This window comes from Ascaphus truei, chromosome 1, assembly GCF_040206685.1.
Source record: "Ascaphus truei isolate aAscTru1 chromosome 1, aAscTru1.hap1, whole genome shotgun sequence".
NCBI classification, from domain to species: domain Eukaryota; kingdom Metazoa; phylum Chordata; class Amphibia; order Anura; family Ascaphidae; genus Ascaphus; species Ascaphus truei.
This window is the reverse complement of record NC_134483.1, coordinates 193,712,351-193,731,375: the sequence shown is the minus strand read 5'-3', so window position 1 is coordinate 193,731,375 and position 19,025 is coordinate 193,712,351. Positions and strand designations below refer to the sequence as shown.

General features: G+C 38.0%; 1 protein-coding gene across 1 annotated transcript; it reads right to left on the bottom strand.

Annotated features, from left to right (window-relative positions):
* Window positions 1–2,166: 2,166 nt before the first annotated feature.
* Window positions 2,167–16,232, bottom strand: S1PR3 (sphingosine-1-phosphate receptor 3). The gene is made up of 2 exons (XM_075599815.1): window positions 15,866–16,232; window positions 2,167–6,229 (listed from the first exon to the last, which is right to left on the bottom strand). Exon 2 carries the CDS (start codon window positions 6,042–6,044, stop codon window positions 4,902–4,904), a length of 1,143 nt encoding a protein of 380 aa, XP_075455930.1. The 5' UTR covers window positions 6,045–6,229; window positions 15,866–16,232; the 3' UTR covers window positions 2,167–4,901.
* Window positions 16,233–19,025: the final 2,793 nt, after the last annotated feature.

The following is a 19,025-nucleotide window of genomic DNA, read 5'->3' as shown; positions in this document are numbered from 1 at the left end:
TTTACACAGGAATATATATATATATATATTCCTATCTACAATTTAGCAAAACAGAGTGGGTGGGCAGCTATGTGTCTACTCTTCTCAGGAACAAAGGTAAGTAGCCCCTTAAAGGCCTTGTATTTATACCCCCTCTGCACCAAAAGTTCAACAAGCTGCAGCCAATCAGCTGCCTTGAGCTCTGTTGGTGAAGTTAATATTCCCTATAACACCCTCAGCCAATTACAGGCTGACAAACCCTAGCCTTGAGGAGAGGCCCCTAGTAGGTCAAAATGCTTTCCCGGTGACCCCCTATTGCCTGTAAGTGCTGACCGTAACCGCTTTTTTAATTGATCAATTTTATTTGGTCGGAGTTTCACATAAGATCAATATGAGCCCTTCTAAAAGGCTTGAGCGGCAAATGTTTTATACTGGAATACAGTATGGATGTACTTATCAGTAACATCAAGCGGGAAATGGCACTTAGGCCGCGGGCATGGTAGCACAGACCCCGCTGAGCCGCGCTGAGCAGATGAACTTACCCCCTTCATCTGTAATCAGCGCCGCTTCAGTATCCCCTTCCGAACGCTTCCGCATGCGTGCGGACGCTTAGCAAATTGAAGGAGACAGGCACATTTTAAATTTCGGCGCTGAGGGGAGCGGATGAGCAGTCATGTGACCGCAACCATTCAATGGGAACGAGGGACTAGCCCCACCCCAAAGCGCGCTCACTGCCTCGCCTGCCAGGACACAAAAAAGCACCAGCTTGAGCAGGCGAGGCAGAGCAGGAGCACGGCTCAGCGCGGCCCGAGGCACCATGCCCGAGGCCTTAGTTTGTCATAAAATATATACATAGAAAATATATAGGTGTTATATGTATATATTTGCAAACTTACTTATTTTTCTTTTGGCCTTCAGAGATTTTTATGAAAACTGGCTGAACTATATCTTACATTTGACGCAAACAGAATAAGTTGCATTGTGTCCTTAAGGCTTTTTTTGTGGTGGCGTTATTTCTAACGCTGGCACGTCACAGCGGGGAACACAAACAATGCTCCAGCAGAAGCTATTTAAAAGGATTAGGCGAGTGGGAAAAAGGAGTAGCGCTAACGCCCTATTGTAGCCACTAGCGCACACCAGCAAGTGCAATTACGTCTGCTACATCTGTAAATGGCCTTTATCTATGAAATTCGGGCTTGTCTGGGGTCAGTAATAGTTTCTTTGCCATAGCTTTTTTTTGTGGGTATGAATGTCATCTCAATATAAATTATGAAAATGTTCAACAAATCTATATTGAATGTCGCTTCTGTAACCTTTTGCATATACAGATGCAGTGGCCGTTATTGAAACACTTCACGCGGTGTAGGTCATACTTGAAAACGAGTGGCAACTCTCAATGTATTACTTCCTGGTAAAATATGTTATAAATAATAAAAATAATAATAATATACCCCGGAATACCCATGTAAAGGCGAGCAATTTTTTCCAACCGTACCGCCTTTAGACGCAAGTGCAGGCGCGTGCAGAAAATGGCATTTTAGTGTTCAGGCTTTTAAAGCTGCAGTTCAAGCAATATCTTGCACGTGTGTTTTTTTTTAATAAATCAGTTCTGTAGTAAGAAAAAAAGACTTTTAGCATTTTCTGTTTTAAAAAAAAAACAACTTTGAAAAACCAATTTTCTTGTATTCTATTTTAACAAGCATGCTTGTTCCTATAGCAACCATTTACATTCCCCATATTTAAAGATGTCGCCAAACTTCGCCGATCAATAGACGGAGAACGAATTGACCGGCAGCTATGCAGTGTCTTTAGGTAAGTAGGGATTGCCCACATGAAACTATTGAAGTTAAAAAAATAAATAAAAATAAACGGGAGCTTGAACTGCAGCTTTAAACACCTGAAATTGACAATGTAGCACAGTACTGTACACATTGCAATTCATTCATTTCATTGCATATAATGGCACACAATCCATGAAATTCAAACAAAGCAACTGTGATAAACACGTGTGACTGGGGCGATTGGCCGCGTTCGTGCTGCGTGGAGTACTGCAGCGCACACAAAAACGGCGCCGTGATTTGTTCGAATAACGGCCGCTGCAGCTGTATATGCACAATTTCTAAACATCATTCTTCTTACAACATAGAAGGGTAAACAGCATAAATCAACATGGATTCTTTTGCATACGTGTTTTATTTGCTCTACATAAAAAGACATTCTTTATATGCTATTAATAAAAGAATGGAAATACATCAACATAGAATGTATCACACCTAAAAACAAACAATCTTACATTTTTTTTTTTAAACCAAAAGGGGGATTAATGTTTTTATTTAAGGTTCAGTGGTAACTCCTTGAATCTTGATTTGTCATGTATCCAATATATACTGTATGTGGGTGATATCATGTAAGCTATTGCCTAAGGTGCGTATACATTTTAATGATGATATTAGTATTTAATCCCTTCAGTGCTGAAATGGTTGCAGAACCATAAATTGTAGGCCCCCTATCAAGAAAAGGGGTAAAAAAAAACAAAACCTATCTTTACAAAAAAGGTAACACATTGAATGTGTAGCTAAACAAGACAACATTCTTTTAACACTTGTAATTTAATTCAAGGAACATTACATGTTCTATAATAAAAGATTAAAAATTTATATAAAAAAAGAGTAACAAAATAAATGAAGCTTGTTCAATAATATTTGTCCAACTAATAAGGTATATTTTACAGCTACATCTTAATAGTTTTTTTTTGTTAAAGCATAAAAATACCTAAGCATTTGTACTGCGTAATTTTATTATAAAAGATAAATGTAAACAAAACAAAATAGTCCCAATCCGTATTCTTCCATGGCGTGCAAACTATACAAACCATTTTTCCCGTTGCTTAAGAATGGCCATTTTGTTTTATTTTATTGCCAAAGCTACTTCCGTTATCTTAGGTTACCTAATGTAATGTGCTTAAAATACACAAAATAAATACAGATATATACAAATATACATTATTTCCCATCATTGTGTAATGTGAAGCTAGAACTATATTAGCAAAATGCATGGAGATTGCTATGTAACAACATACAAACAAATCTCCACATAAAGGAGCATGTTATTGAGTTGTACAGTCAATGGCTAAAAAGTCTACAGTAAATTAAATAAGGCATGTTACCAGCTTTGTGTTTTCTGCATTTTCTGGACTGTACATTTTGTGCTGTCAAATGCAACAGAAAACTTACTCCCATCTGGGCAGCCACTTCAAGTCTTCCATTTAGTACATAGCTTCAGCCAACATGCCCTATAGAAGTGCTATCAGTCTGGAGATAAAAGGATACAAACAGCTGCCAGATTTGGTAAACTGCAAAAGTACTGCCTCCTTTTTGCAGAACTAGCAATACAACGTTTATTAAGCGTTCCTCTTGGCATTAAACCAAGGGGAGGGTAGGATTGCCAGCCTGTGTTTAGTAGAAACAATTATTCAGCCTGTTTATCTGAAAACACTGATACAATAAATACTAGAGTTAGTGTTTAGGTGACCAAAGGAGGACCTATTTAATAAACCATTTACTTCAAAAGTATCCATCAAGTGGCACATTTAACCACTTCACTAGTAAACACATTTGTCGAATAACCTTTGTCCTGCATATCTTGGAACTGAGGATGAATGGAGTTATCCATTAATAGGTCTTTGTAACTCCTCACAAATTTTATCTTCAGATCACTTTTCAATGAAGAATGTCATTCGGGACAAATTGCCCCCAACTGTTCCAGGCTGACATAGTTCAGTACTGGAATGCATACTGTATGCTGAATATTGTAAGGGTTCTATTACAGAACGAGGACCCTTTAATTACATCATATACCATTCAATTGTAGCAATATAAGAAACTGAACATGAGTGTATTTGTATAACGCAATCTAGTGATACAATTTGTGTTAAGATGTGCAAATCTATCCATTCCTTTTACTTTATAAAAGTATTTCATATTTGTGCAGAATCTATTAATTCAAGAGTACAGAGCTAATACCAGAAACAGCCTCCAAACTGTTTTCTTGGAGTAAAGTTCTATCATTGTAAAGAATAACAACACTTTTAATACTTTGCTATGCAATTACAACGGTGGTTCCCAACTCCAGTCATCAAAAAACCCCAACAGGTCAGGTGTTACGGATATCCCTGCTTCAGCACAGGCGGTTCAGTCAAAATGATTGAGCCATCTCTTCTCCAGCAGCGAAGTCCTTAAAACCGGACCTGTTAGGGGTTCTTGCATACTGGGATTGGGAACCACTGCCCTACACACAGTTTATTGTTAACACTTTTCTTTGAAGAAAAATAAAAATGCAGCCAAGAAAAAAACTGGAAACAAAACCAAAGTATAAGATTTGCCAGAGGAGCAATTGAAAACTGAAAAATGCTTACACGTGTATTAGTAAAAACACCAAGGTATGAAGATTTGTAGCAAAAGAACGATCATAAAGCAAGAACACCAAATGAGCAGCAACATGAACAGCTCATAGTATGTCCCCAAGGCAATAGTACTGTATTACTATTATGGACACTATTTCATGTTCGCTAGTTACCATATCAATACTCATATCAATTTACACTGCCTTTTTTTGTTTTAAATAGTTTTGTTTTTACAGGAAGAATTACTTACTTGCAATTTTCCTGTGAAAATATAAAAAGTACTGGATTGTGACATGCAATATACTGTAGGCTATTTCCTGAGTTACATCAGTTTATTACACAAGTAATACAAAAACATGCAATAAATATTCAAATACCATTTCTCGTGCTCTCCATCTAAACCGTATGTATTAAGTGCATGGAAAACTGATAAAAAAACATACACTATTTGTTTCTTAAAACCCCCAAAGCAGAGCAGGCTACTTTGGTGCTGAAGGAGTCATGCAGTTGGTATAGTTTATCATTTGCAGACATTTCCATTTTGGCAGGAAGATTCACTTTTCTCTTCTTTACATTCAACAATAGTTTGTATGAAGCCTTTCTGTTTTGGAGAATTGCTACTGCTGCTGGATTTGCTCCTGCTCTGATCTGCGGTTGGCTGAATAGGTAAAGATCTTGACCTACAGGTCTTGGATAAACAGCCACACACAAGACGGAAGAAAGCCCGGCGCATTTCCTTGCTGGCCAGAGTGTAGATGACAGGATTCAGGGCTGAATTGAGAACAGCGAGAGCAATAAACCATTGTGCCTCATACAATATTGAACACCCTTTAGCTTTGCACGCCACATCTATCAAGAAAAGAATGAAAATTGGGGACCAGCAGGCAATAAAAACGCCCACAACGATAACGACTGTCCGAAGCAGTGCCATTGACCTCTCTGAATTTCTGTGATTTGTGACTCTACGGCTGCTGGATTTAACCAAAATGTAGATACGTGCGTAAAGGATGACTATTGCAACTAATATCACTATGAAGATGCTAATGCAAAATCCAACATATCGTTTGGAATACAAAGGCAAGATAGTGGAGCAGTCTGGTAAGTTGTTAATGCAGTTCCAGCCTAAGATCGGCAAGGCGCCTAGTGAAAACGCGATGAGCCAACAGGTTCCAATGAGAAGAAATACACGATACTTTTTGTTTGCATCGTAAGGCCTCATTTTGATCATTGTCAAGTGTCTCTCAATAGCGATGGCTAATAAGCTGAAAGTGGAAGCACCAAGGGCGACAAACATGCTGCCCTCCCTGATGAACCAGACGGTCACTGAGATGCTCAGGGTTTTCTTTCCAGACATAAAAATGTTTACTATGTAAGCTATCCCAGCCAATAAGTCGCAAAGTGCAAGGTTGCCGATAAAAAAGTACATTCTGTTGTGGAATCTGTTATTTTTCCATATAGCAATAAGCACCATCAGATTCTCCAGTACTATAAAACTGCAGATTATAAGAAACAATATACTGGTAATTTCCATCTCACGCTCCCTTTGATTGAGTTTGCCTGTGTAGTTGTAGTGAAGGGCAATAAGATAGTCATGTTTTGTAGCCGGTAAAAGACCTGCAGCCGGTAAAAAAACTGCAGCCATGTTTCCATGACCTGCAGCCATGTTTCCAAAAGTACAGTGGAAGAGGAGAACGAAATGTCCACGTGGTGAAATTTAAACACAATTCACTAGAGGGAGCTCCATCCCCATTCTTTGCAATTTCTCTGCTGTGTAGATGCTTTATGGCAGTGCTGGTTGAATGGTTTCTTGCATCTTGAGTTCCAGCTCTGACCTTTAAAAATAGACTCCTGCAAAATACAAGAAAGTTTAGTAATGAACAGCAATACTGTAAATGCATGGTGAGGCAAAATGCAATGTATGAGCTAAGAAAGTAATTGTTGGGCATTAGAAACTGTAACATCTATACTGCCAGCGACTATTGCTATACACAGTAATTCTGCAGTGAAATGAAAACACTGAATATTGAACGCCCTCCTTATCACATTTATCTTTCATACAATGATCATGCTCTATATTAGGGGTGCTCAACTCCAGTCCTCAAGCCCCCTCGCCCCCCAAACAGGTCAGGTTTGCGGGATATCCCTTCTTCAGCACAGGTGGTACAGTTGAAGATTGAGCCCCCTGTGCTGAAGCGGGAACTGATTGAGCCACCTGTGCTGACGCAGGGATATGCTGAAAACCTGATATGTTGGGGGGCTTGAGGGGTGGAGTTGAGCACTCCTGCAACATAATTCTAAATTCTTTGAATATGATCGAATTTACATTTATTGTGAACTGTAAAACATGGCAAACTACATTTTACAGCAACTAACACATGAATAAATCAAAGAAAATCCATATCACTCCTACTGGATGAAACTAAACATTGCATCTAAATCTACGCTGCACTGTTTTTTTGTCAGAACCTTATCTTGCAATTAAAATGTGCCACAGGTTTGAGAGCCACCGTTTAAATCAACTTTGCTACAATTGTAGTAAGACTAGTCTTGACCGGATGTCAACGTTTTCATACAGTATTCACTCTACGCGTCAAAGAAACACTAGTGTAAAAAGAGAAAGTTAAACAAGATGGGGTGATATTTAACACCTCCAGTCCCCTAATGACATATGGTGCACATAGAGAAAAGTGCACCCCCAACCCACGGCTGTAACAGAGAAATGATCACGCGATCTCTCCGAATAGCAGTCACATGATTCGGAAGTGAGTCCGGGGCCTGGAGGTGGCATAACCTCCTGACATTGAAAGGGTTAAAGAAAATTTAAAAAAATAAAAACAGCTTAATGGATTCCTCAGTATCGTATAAATTGGTGAGTGTTTGTTCCACTTGTTTGAGTGAAAACTTGATCCTTAATATTTACCAAGCAGGAAATATACTCTATATCAGCCACCTCCCCATTCTACAGTTATCCTTCAACGAACATCGCACACAGGAGAATACACACACAAAAATACACTGGAAAATCGCGGAGCAAACATGTAAATATTTAAGAGCTTTAATGCTGGGGAGGGTTTTAACTCTTCAAACACTCCTAGCACTAAAGTCAGATACTTTGGGGTCGGGGGGCGGTTCACCAACCTCCGTTACGGGTTAACGCCCACGTTCTGCCTTTGAATTTTAATGGCACTTAACGCTGAATCGGGTGCGTTAACCGACTGCAGAGGTTAGTGAATAACCCCCTTTGTAGGTTGTGATACCTTTTAATGGACCAACGTCTCAATGGTACACGGTTTGCCAAAGCTTTCGAGACTACAGAGGTCTCCTCTCCAAATGTCAAGCAACAAAAGGAGTCACACATTGCATTTGAACACTTGAAAATAAAAGAAGTGGAAAAAAAATAATGTTGTACAAACCCTCGTTGAGATGACTTTTTGTAAAACAAAAGTATATTTGCAAAGCAGGGCAAGATGCAGAATTGTTTCAAATCCAGCATGATCAGATTTGAATTCTGTGTTTGTTGCAGATACATGTGAATGGCATTCCCTTAATTACTGCTGGTGTACGTGCACACTAAATCATAGACTTGACATGCATGGCTTATAATGAGTGCCTGCAGAATAGCACTAAAAAAAATAAAGCTCTTCAACTTGAACTGCAGAAAAAAAACATCATTCAAACATTTGAATACATATTCAATGGCCAGTTGTGTTTATTACATTATATTTTTTATTTAATATCCATTTTCAAGTATCATAAAAAACTAAGCGCAATACTTTAGCAGCTGTTATTTAATTTAAATTACCAATCTGTTAGAAAATACACCACATATATATTGTATATCATTTAAAGTGCTTGTTTTGTCTTCTATAGGCGGAGATTCACTAAGCTCCAATGCTGTGTATCACTTTTGATCCGGCGTAAACCGCTATTGACTTGAATGGCAGTTAATTCCGGATTGGGGTGCGATACCCAACATTTGTGGTTAGTGAATCTCCCTCAAAGAATCCATGCATTTTTGCTCACGGTTTTCATATGGTTAAGAAAGTGTTCTCAAGCGTACAAATGAAGAAGGCCGCCCTTTCCAGAACGATCTGCATTAGAAGTCGCCATAGCGGTGTTCGCAGTTCTTGTTGGGGTATTTGTTTTAACCTTTGATATTAAAAGCTGAGAGTTTCAAATATAACTATATGCCGATAACTTAAAGATATATGTTCAAAAGTTTTGTTCAAGTTGTATTCTAAGTGACTGGTGCCCCAACAGAGCTTAAATTGTTACAATAACCTCCCAGTAAGGTTGACCCGAATGCAGGTCAACCATCACATCATGCCAAAACATTTCTGCATTATGCTTGACCTTATTACAATGAACTTTTGAACCTCTACCTCAGAAAGTGCTGTGTTTACACAAAGCATTGGAATTTAATTTGAGCGTTTCAGACTTCTTACCAATTTTTGGTCTCTATGTTTAACCATAGGGGGGAACAAAACACAAATAGTAGCTCCTATGTATCTTTTTGCACATTTTACGCATTTCTAAAACAAAATCAAAGACTTTAAACTAAAGAAAAGGGAAATACTGTCTGTAGTATATGATGCAAAGTGAACAATAGCCTTACTATGAGAGGGTGAATGTTCTGCTTACATCTGCACTCTGGGGGGTGTGAATCCTTTCAGTCACTTTAGCTTGGCTGAACTATCCTGCTAACTGCCCCATTTAAAAAGCTAAATAGCAGGTATTATGCAATACTTTCTTTAGAAAGTATTAAGTGCCGCATGAGAGGCAAATTGAAGATAAGCCATTGATGGGGGAAGTCAAGTGCATTTGGCTTGTTTGGCCAGTTACTAAAAGTTGGCCATCATGAAGCCATTACTGTACCTTCTGTTGGCTCCTCAGGTTTATGATATGCATGAAGTCGTCTGCTGCAAACACATTACATAGCTCTTTGCAGGCAACTTTTTGTATTATTTTTAAGATCATTCATATAAAATGAACTTGCAAAAGCATGCGGCTACGCTGTGTACACAATACAGACTCAAAAACATCACTGGAGATTCATACAAAATAATTACAGTTGGTTCCCAGAGATGGGCGCATTTTTTTTTGCGGATTTAGATCCTCCTCGGATAGGCCGGTTCCTTTGGTCCGCGGATTTCTGCGAATCAGTCTCAAAAAGGGCAATTGGTCTTTTCCGGATTTTTTTTTATCACCGACAATCCAATCTGCAGTTTGCAGAAATCCGTGGATGGTTAAAATCCACTAGCGGATTGTATCCAATGGCTGTTTTGGATTTATACGCACGGAGTTAAACTGGCATAATCTGTCAATGGATTTTACACCGCAGAATAAATTTTGAATGGAAAGCTCAAGTATTCTGCAAAACGGATTTTGACAGTTTCGCCATCTACAGTATATTGGTTCCCCCTCCGTGCCAGATCCTAATACCATCTTGCATACAGTACACAAATAGAGCATGCCCACTGTGAAAGTCTCATGTTGGGTGTTACTGCAGAATACCAGGTAATCATTGGTTGGCACCACAAAGTTATCAACATAGCAATATTTGTACCACTATAAATTATATTTTCTACAAGCTTCTTGTAAAGTATATGGAGATGATATTTAATTGTCTACAGACATATTACTTATTAAACATAACTGTAATTAAACCAGTGAATTCAATATGAAATCACAAACATTATGCAGAAACAACATCTATATTTTTTTAGGAAAACATATTGTTTCCTTGTTACAAATATCGCTTTTCATATGCAACAGATTGTCCAGAAAAGACCTGAATATTTTTTGAACTGAAACTAATTGTTTTTCTGCCAGACAGTTAGAAGCACATTTCACTCCTTTGGTAGCTACGAGATTAATATGTTATTATTATTATTATTTATTTTATACATGTTCTGTATGATGCTGTCACCCTCCCACTATTTTCTGTGATTTAAAAGCAATACATCTAAAACAAATGAAACAATACTGCATATCCTACCAAAGCTATCAAACAAAGCAGAAAACACTGTCCATGTAAAAGCTGTTCTAAATGAACTCGAAATTGTCATCTCGCTGCTTTATCTCACCTTATAACCCATGTGGGAGATTACAGATCTGTGTGCTGTTTGTTTGCTGCATGTTTCCTTTGGTTGCCATTCTAAATAAGAATGTGTTTGTTTAGAATTCTATTTTTTTTATATAGATTCCGTTAAATGTTGTGTGTGTGTGTTTTTTTGTTTTTTGTTTTTTTTTAAACGTTCTCAAAGAATAATTTCTTATGCTGGTCATTTTAATATACTGCAGATCCCTGACTTTATTTTAAGATAGGGTAACAAAATACTCTGCATGTGAAGTTATAAAAAACAATCCCTAGACTATACAGTTCTTGAAATAAAAGAAACGGCAACAGAGAGGCAAGGTTCCCCAGATCATGGTTTAAATTTATTTGTGAATTGAATAATTAATAACATCAACTTTGTTTTCCATTAGCATATGCCTTTAGAGAAGTAAATAGGAAGTAAATAGGAATCAGTTATTCCCTTTACTACCACCAATTCCATGCATATAATAAGAGTACATGGATATGATGCAGCCAGAAGAAGTCATTTGCATTTGGGGTTAACTAAAAAAAATAAAGCTATTTTAGTAGACACCCTGGACAAATGTAAGATAGTATAAAAGTAAATAAAAAGAGTTTAGGAAATATGTACCACTTGAAAAGAACAGCTAAATAAATACATTATTTGCATTATTTTTTGACAAGTACTGTAGGTGCCTATTTTTTTTATAGGTGTCTGTATATATATAACAAAAGGGGAGAGAGCGCAAGGCCCATAGCATATTTGGCGCGGTAATTACAAACTTCTCTCTCTCTCTATGTATGTGTATATATATATATATATATATATATATATATATATATATATAAAATTAACCCTTTTTTCAAGAGCACCGAGTTAGGTCTCCTTTGTATTGCTTGCACTGCAGATTTTCTCTTTATATAGTATTGCAATTGAAATGGCTAACAAATATTTTGTCAAATTGATGCATCTGTGCACAAAAATGTTTTTATGGTACCGTAAAAGAGAATTTCTTTTTAGATTTGTGATTTTGCCTAGAGAACTTAAAACGGTGTATGACAGGAAACCACATTAACAGAGTGAACCTGAATGTGCTTGAATGGTGTTCCCATAACATATTGATACCAAATGTGCTGCTTTATGTTATTTCATTCTGCAGGATAAAACAAGACATTCTTAATGGTTCTTTTGCTTGCACTCAGGATAATGTGTTTATTGATAGAGAACCTTAGCATGACCTACAGATTCCTACAGCCCTGTGACTTTCCTTAAGGAACCTATCCAATTTCATCTTAAATTCCCTTAGTGATTTTGCTGTAACTATTTCCTCTGGAATAAAATTCCATAGTCTGACTATTCTTTCAGTTAAAAAAGCAGTTCTGTTATCTTTAAGCAGTTTTTCTTTATGTTGTCATGTATGTGTACTGGAATTAACAAACCATATTTGTTTATACCTTTTCGTTTGTTTTAAGAATATATATATGATGAGATCACAGTTTCTTTATTTATAACTATTTATCTGTAGGGAAAATACTACCCACTGGTAGACAAGTTTGTCTTATAAGAAGGACAATGAGCAGGTATTAGATTAAATGATATTTTTCGAGACATTGCACTTACATGTATACTGTAAGATAACCAGACTGCACTCTCACAGTTCCAAGAAAGCCAGATAAAGATTTTTTTTACACATACAGTAAGGTTTCTACTTAAAATAGCATTACAGGTTTATACCCACAGAATTAATCAGGATATTCGGCAGATGAGGGACTAGGTGGTGGGTCTAAATTAAGTTTCACCGAAGAAGTTAGTTATGGTTCAGGGTCTCTCACGTCTATCAGCTGAATCCCCTTCTTCTACCACATAGTAAACATTTTTCAAAGCATGAATGGGGCAGAGTTATGGCAATGAGCGGCCAAAAATGTTCACTGGATGAAAATTAGTCAATGTGTTACTTTAAAGCTGCAGTTCAGTCTTTTTTTTTTTTTTCCAGTTATTTTTTTACTTCAATAGTTTCATGTGGGCAATCTCTAATTACCTAAAGAACTGCATAGCTGCCGGTCAATTCGTTCTCCGTCTATTGATCGGCAAAGTTTGGCGACATCTTTAAATATGGGGAATTTAAATCGTTGCTATAGGAACAAGCATGCTTGTTAAAATAGAATACAAGAAAATTGGTCATTCAAAGTTGGTTTTTTTTTAAACAGCAAATGCTAAAAGTATTTTTTCTTACTACAGAACTGATTTATTAAAAAAAACACACACATGCAGGATATTGCCTGAACTGCAGCTTTAATCAATTGATTTCACATTTTTGAATGTGCTTATTTTATGGGAAATGTGCTCAAAAAAATATCTGAAATATATATTTGAAAGAGTCCAGTAAATCACAATTTTACAAAAGCAAATACCCGATTACTCTCTACCGTCACCTGTGCATCTAGTGAGAAAGTAAAAGAAAAAAGTAGGATCCAACACCTCAAAGAAAACTAAATGCTATGTGGACTGTTTTTCATACACTACAGCAGTTACACCTGGCTCTGTATCTGAATGTTCTGTGCTTCACACTGTAGGATGCTCTGTATCTGAATGTTCTGTGCTTCACACTGTAGGATGCTCTGTATCTGAATGTTCTGTGCTTCATACTGTAGGATGCTTTGTATCTGAATGTTCTGTGCTTCACAATTTAGGGTCCATCCCATAGGACACCAACAGTAACACAAGACAAAATACCATGGCTGCTAGAACCATATTTTGGATGGGGAGACTGCTCTTTGTGCTCAGGACAGAATTGAAAATGAGAGATAACGCTCAATGTATTAATTCCGGCTCATTTAATAAATAAATAAAAACTGGAACTCTAGGTAAAGTGGGAAGTCAAGTGGGAGGGGGGTTGGGAGACAACAATCTAGGCCTGGCTCACATTTGGCATACCTGGGAAACCTGTTTTGTGTTGCTTGCTGATAGCATTGCCCTTCAGTGGAAAGTAGCAGCTATAGAAAGACATTGCTATTGCAAGTCATGTTACTACAATGCCAGATGGAAAAGTAGAGAGTAGGCAAGGTGGCAGCGATTCCAAATTAAAATCCATGCTGGGCTACCGCACCTTTCTTCCAGCCCCCATGCAAGCGACTAGAAAAGCCACAAAAGCCGACCCATACAAACCCACAAAACCAAACAGGGCCAACCATTTATTTGCTTTATTAGCCTGCTATGATGGGCTATATACAATTTATATAGACAATTTACTCACAAGTAAAGATTACAACATGAATGTATAAAACCGGCCTAATTGCAATAAGAACACCCACTGGGGAGCATGGTGATGCTTTATACAGTTCTCTTGTGATCATGTAATGAATATTTGTAATGAGGAGCTTTCAACTGCTATTGATTTGAAGCAACAATACCTTGTTGGCCCCATTTTACAGTGAGCTGCCAGATTTTAGACCTTGATGGTCTCATATGCTATTGTAAACGAGCACATTTGTGACTTGGATACTTTTTTTGCTATTTATTATATAAAGCACCATTGCACTATATTTGTCTCACTGTTTAAATATGTTGAGAGTGAGAGAAAAAAAACTATTTCCAGTCCTATGGAGATGCACATGAAAGATTACCTATCCATATAGAGGAGGTTTAAACCCCTAAATACAAACGCTTCAACACATCTACCATCACACGAGTGGAACTAATCTTTGCCACTCAATTACTTACCGATTATTCTAGCAGTGTTGCACTATACACTTATTTTTTATATACCGTGGGATATACTGCGCTCCAAAGTTCCTGTTCTATGCCTGACTATTGCAAAAAAAGTCTTGTTTCTGGAGCAGCATTGTACCCCAATAAATTGTATCGTATACACAAAGTATTTTTTATTCTTATGTTTTTCAAGTGTTTTCTTTTTATTTCCCCCATTTATGCCACAGATGATTTCCTCTTTCTTTCATTGCTGTACAGTGTGCACCACTCTTTATCACTATTTTAGAGAAGGTATTCATTGTACATAATTTTTTCCCACCCAGATTGTTCTCTCTCTTTAGTAACAGCCGGCTTAACACAGAAATCTTCAGAGCTCCTTAGAATAAAATGTATTTCTTCAATACACCACAAAACTCCACTACACAGATAAACCAGAACCAGGGAATAAGCCTGCATCCAACTAGCAAATGAATGCTGCTGCAATGGTCACTTTGAGGTCATGTATTAAAGAGACCCAAACTCTGCAGATGTTACAAAGATGTTCTGTAATTGTAATCTTGTTTTGTATCTTGTAGCACATCTGCTTAAAACTTAAAAGAGATGCATTCACCAAAAGACACAACTGTAGCCTACCTTAAAGCTGAAGCACATGTGTTGCATAAATAGCTCAACACACAAAAAAATGAGCAAATAAACTACATATGTCAGTATTTCTGGCACTCTTGGGGGAATTACTACATGACTTCTAAGACTTGCTTGTATTATAACTGCATGTATGCCAATGTGAACGATGTGAAGAACTTGCATACTGAAAGTATGGAAGAAATTAGATATCAGCAAGAATGTGAAAGACAATTACAGTATTTCAATGTTTTCTAAAACTACAAAGAGGGGGAAATCTCCAATGCTGGCTCTTTCCTTGGGAATACATAACTTCAGATGTGGGAAACAAAGTAAAACATTGCTTCCAGTGCTATTTCAGCAAGCCCCTGTATTAAATAATACATATTGGGATATACACTACTTTGTCTATACAAACCCAGGACATCACTATTTATTTTTATTTCGCAGGCTTACAGTTCCACTTTTTTTCATTTATTTTTTTATTTAAAAAAAAAAAGGGGGGGGGGGGATTTCATTAGGAAATATTCTTCACCTCCCTATTCTTACAGTATAAGCGTTTATATTACTAACAGCTTTGAACCCAATGTTTCATGGGTTGTTTTGGAATCAGACATACTACCAATACTTTGCTGAGCCATTTGGCTATTGAGAACATACAGAACGTGAAACAAATACCTAAATAAATCGAAATCATAATTTCCCATCTTGGTATTCAAACCTTTGGGACTCCTAACAATAGATCTGCATTGAGGTTATATTTAGTAAAAGTAATGGGATATGGGTGACTATTTATACTCCAATGAAAGTATTGGGATGTTCTGTATTTCATCAATCCGGTGCTATTTTTTTTCACACGTTCAAAATCTGTTAAGAAAACGTTGGCACATATTCCGTTGATTTAACACAATACATTTCTTTGTACCCAATCACTTTGTACCTTTTAACCTACAGTATACATTCCCATACAGAAGAGTTTCAAACAGTGTTGTAAATTAAGGCATTCAACATCTCGTTTATCCTATAAAACCCCCTTGACAAAACGTATTTTCTAAAAACATTTGCCCTCACTTACCTAGGTAATGCTGTTAGAAAAGCGAAGTGTACAATTCCAGACAAGTATTGGTGTGGACGCTCCAAACTCCATCCAACGGTAACTAATAGTTGCAGCAGCTAATGAGAGTTGCAACAGGTCCTGCTATCCGCACAGAGAGGAACTGGACGGGACATCAATACGGCTGAACCACTCGCAGTGTCCTCCTTCTGAAGTATCATTGGGAATCTCATGACTTTCCTGTCAGTAGAAGCTCTGAATGTTTATTTCCTCCTCTTCTTACACATGATACTGCTGATACTTTGTTGCATAAGTAGCAGTCCGACCTGTGCCACCCTCTGAGACTGTCTGAGAAAGGAAAGAGAGATGGCCCCAATTGCTGTCTGTCTGACTCTCCCCTGGCAGCCACACCTCCCACCCAGTTCTCACTGCTCCAGCAATGCCCCTCCTACATTCAGTGAAAGAAAGACAAAACTGTGCATTTTATTTAACAACCAGAACATAATTACACATAATATTCAATTTCTGCCTTTTTGGTCAATCTTACAGACACTAGGGTTAATTTCTTAAGAGGCTGATTAGACCTGGAGATCCTGTTGTGTTTTTTTGTACTGTATCAGTAAAATGAATGATTATACTGTATGCAAATCATTGGTTTAGTGCTGTTTTCACACTCTATTTGCATGATATCACAGATATACAAAACAATAATGAAATTGGGGAAAAGTTACACTGAAATACAGAAGACACTCAAGACTTGACATTTTATTGAGGAGAGTAGTAAAGAGATTATATAAACTACAGGATGATGTAAAAAACAAACAAATTAAAAAAAAAAAAACCACTGTAACCTACAACATGTACATAAAACAACCTGAAAAAAAAAAGAACGTGCAAAACAGCTTTATATTTTTATGACTTTGGGGGTGACCGGTTCAAAATAGTGTTTTATGTGTCAATGCATGTGTGCCAACCCAAAAAAAATGCCATTTCTTCCTCCTTTTTCTGTTGAGTGCACCATGATTAGGCCTCCTATTAATAGGTGCACCAACTTTCAAAGACACAAAGTAGGGCCCCCTTAATTATTGATTACGTAGCTGATAGCCACGGTATTGTTATTCCTGTAAACACTCCTGACGAAGCCGAGAAACAGTTTGGTAGCTGGGCGAAACGCGTAGAGTTATACCTGCGGACCTATTTTGGTCTTGGAGAGGATCCGTAGAAACCAGCTCTGTATGCAGTGACGTCACACCTTGCAGACGGGCGCGCAGAAGGAAGCTCCGGTCCAGGACACAGAGCCGCGGAAGCCAGCAGACTGACCAGAAGGAGGCGGTGAGCTGTTTCGGGACACCCTTCATTCACATTATGTGATACATGCTTTTTATCATTGTGCAAATTGTAAGTGCGCATTTTTATTGTGTTTTCTATATATAAACTTTTTTCATACTGATCGCACTATGTAGTCTCTCCCTCTCTCTATACACATACCGCTGTCGGATCATCGCCTGGGGGGCACAGATCATAGACATCTTCAAGGGTGGCAACCCAATTTGCCAACTGCTTTGAATATACCTTGCTCCTGTGAGTAGAATAGCCATACGAGCCAAGACACTGCTGAAATACTCATCTAATTACATAACGTCTGCACTTATATATATATTTTGTTCTCTTATCTTCCCCTATGCTCCCCCTGGATGTTTTGAGCAATTCCTGTAAACACAACACTGCACCCTCTCATATGTAGCTGACCATAAATCTGCTTTCATTTCTCCGTTCTCTTCTGACTTATTCCATTATGCATGTCCGGTCCACAAACCAACTCATCACTACTGTAAACGCAGCACAAAAAAAAAATCACAGCTAGGTGAACTGTCTCTAAATTGTCTATCACAACTAGTCAGGTTGGAGTGCTTTGCGTAGAAGCTGCAAAAACAAAGGAACATGTTTTTTGCTTTGTGCTTGACACTGTCAAATCAACTAATAATGTACATCTGACTCTCTAGACTATGCCACACTTATCATCTTCCCGCAGCTAATGTCTGCTTGCAGTTTCTCCTTACTAATGGAAACCCATCTCTTTTTTTCCATCCACGAGACAAGTGCACAAATCACATCTGCTTGCAGGCTTGAGAAAAAAAAAATTCACAGGCTGTTGGTGGGAAAATCACTAGAAACTCATTTGTTTCTGCACAACAGCTTTGTAACAGATTCACAAAGAGAAGCTTTCTAATGCTACTGTGATAAACCATGAACTAAATACATTAAAACATGTAAGATTTCATTGCTTTTTATGATTTGGCATGGGTTTCTATAAAATAATCAGAGCTCTCGCGATAATGAGAGCAGACGGATCTTGTTTTATATCTCCATACAAAAAGTGTTTCATTGTGCAAGCACCAAACTGAAATCAGTTAAGATACTACAGACTTAGCCTGGGCAGGGTTTTTAGCTGATAATAGTATGACAATACATAGATAGTCAGACCAAGTATTAGGGGTAACAAATCAATGAACTGTGCATATGCAAATTAGGTGCATTCACTTGTATTTGCAGAGGCCATAGTTATGCCTAAAACCTGATGTGACTCGTTGTCCTGAGGTAGAGGTTTGAGAATATCTGGAATCTATGGCAATCTGTTAAACATAACCTTAAACAGATAATGAGTAATAGATAGGAAATAAATCCCTAATGGACGCTACTAACACCTGCAGTGGGGTGGGTGTATTATATATAGATAATGAAAAAAACAGGATGATAAAGATGAAGTGGAACAGTCTATGAAGGGCAAAGAATGCAACTTGAAATACATGTAACCGAGGGCGCGCGCGATGTAAGGGCGCATGCACGTGTGCTAGTGAAGCTCTGTGAATCCCGCCTGCTATATTTCAATAGAGCCTCCGGTCGGCACTTCGTATTGATCCAAAATCCATGGGGGTAGGCGGGGGAACAACAGGAGATGACCCTGAAGAAAGACCGGAAAGCGAAGGCCCCAGATTTGTTCAGATTCGGCCGGGGACCCTCCATGTTGGCGGAGAAAAAGAAAGATGGCGCTGAGGCGCGCGCACCATTGGAATCAACACAGGAGGGAGAGAGAGACAGAGAGCCTGCAGAGAGGCAGAGGGACATGGCTGGGGGGCAGAACGTTTCAGTGGAATGTGTGAGTGGCACAGCAGGGAGAGAT

Bases quoted from the DNA above. Each gene is read 5' to 3' on its own strand.
- S1PR3 (XM_075599815.1), bottom strand. From the start codon at position 6,044: ATGGCTGCAGGTCATGGAAACATGGCTGCAGTTTTTTTACCGGCTGCA.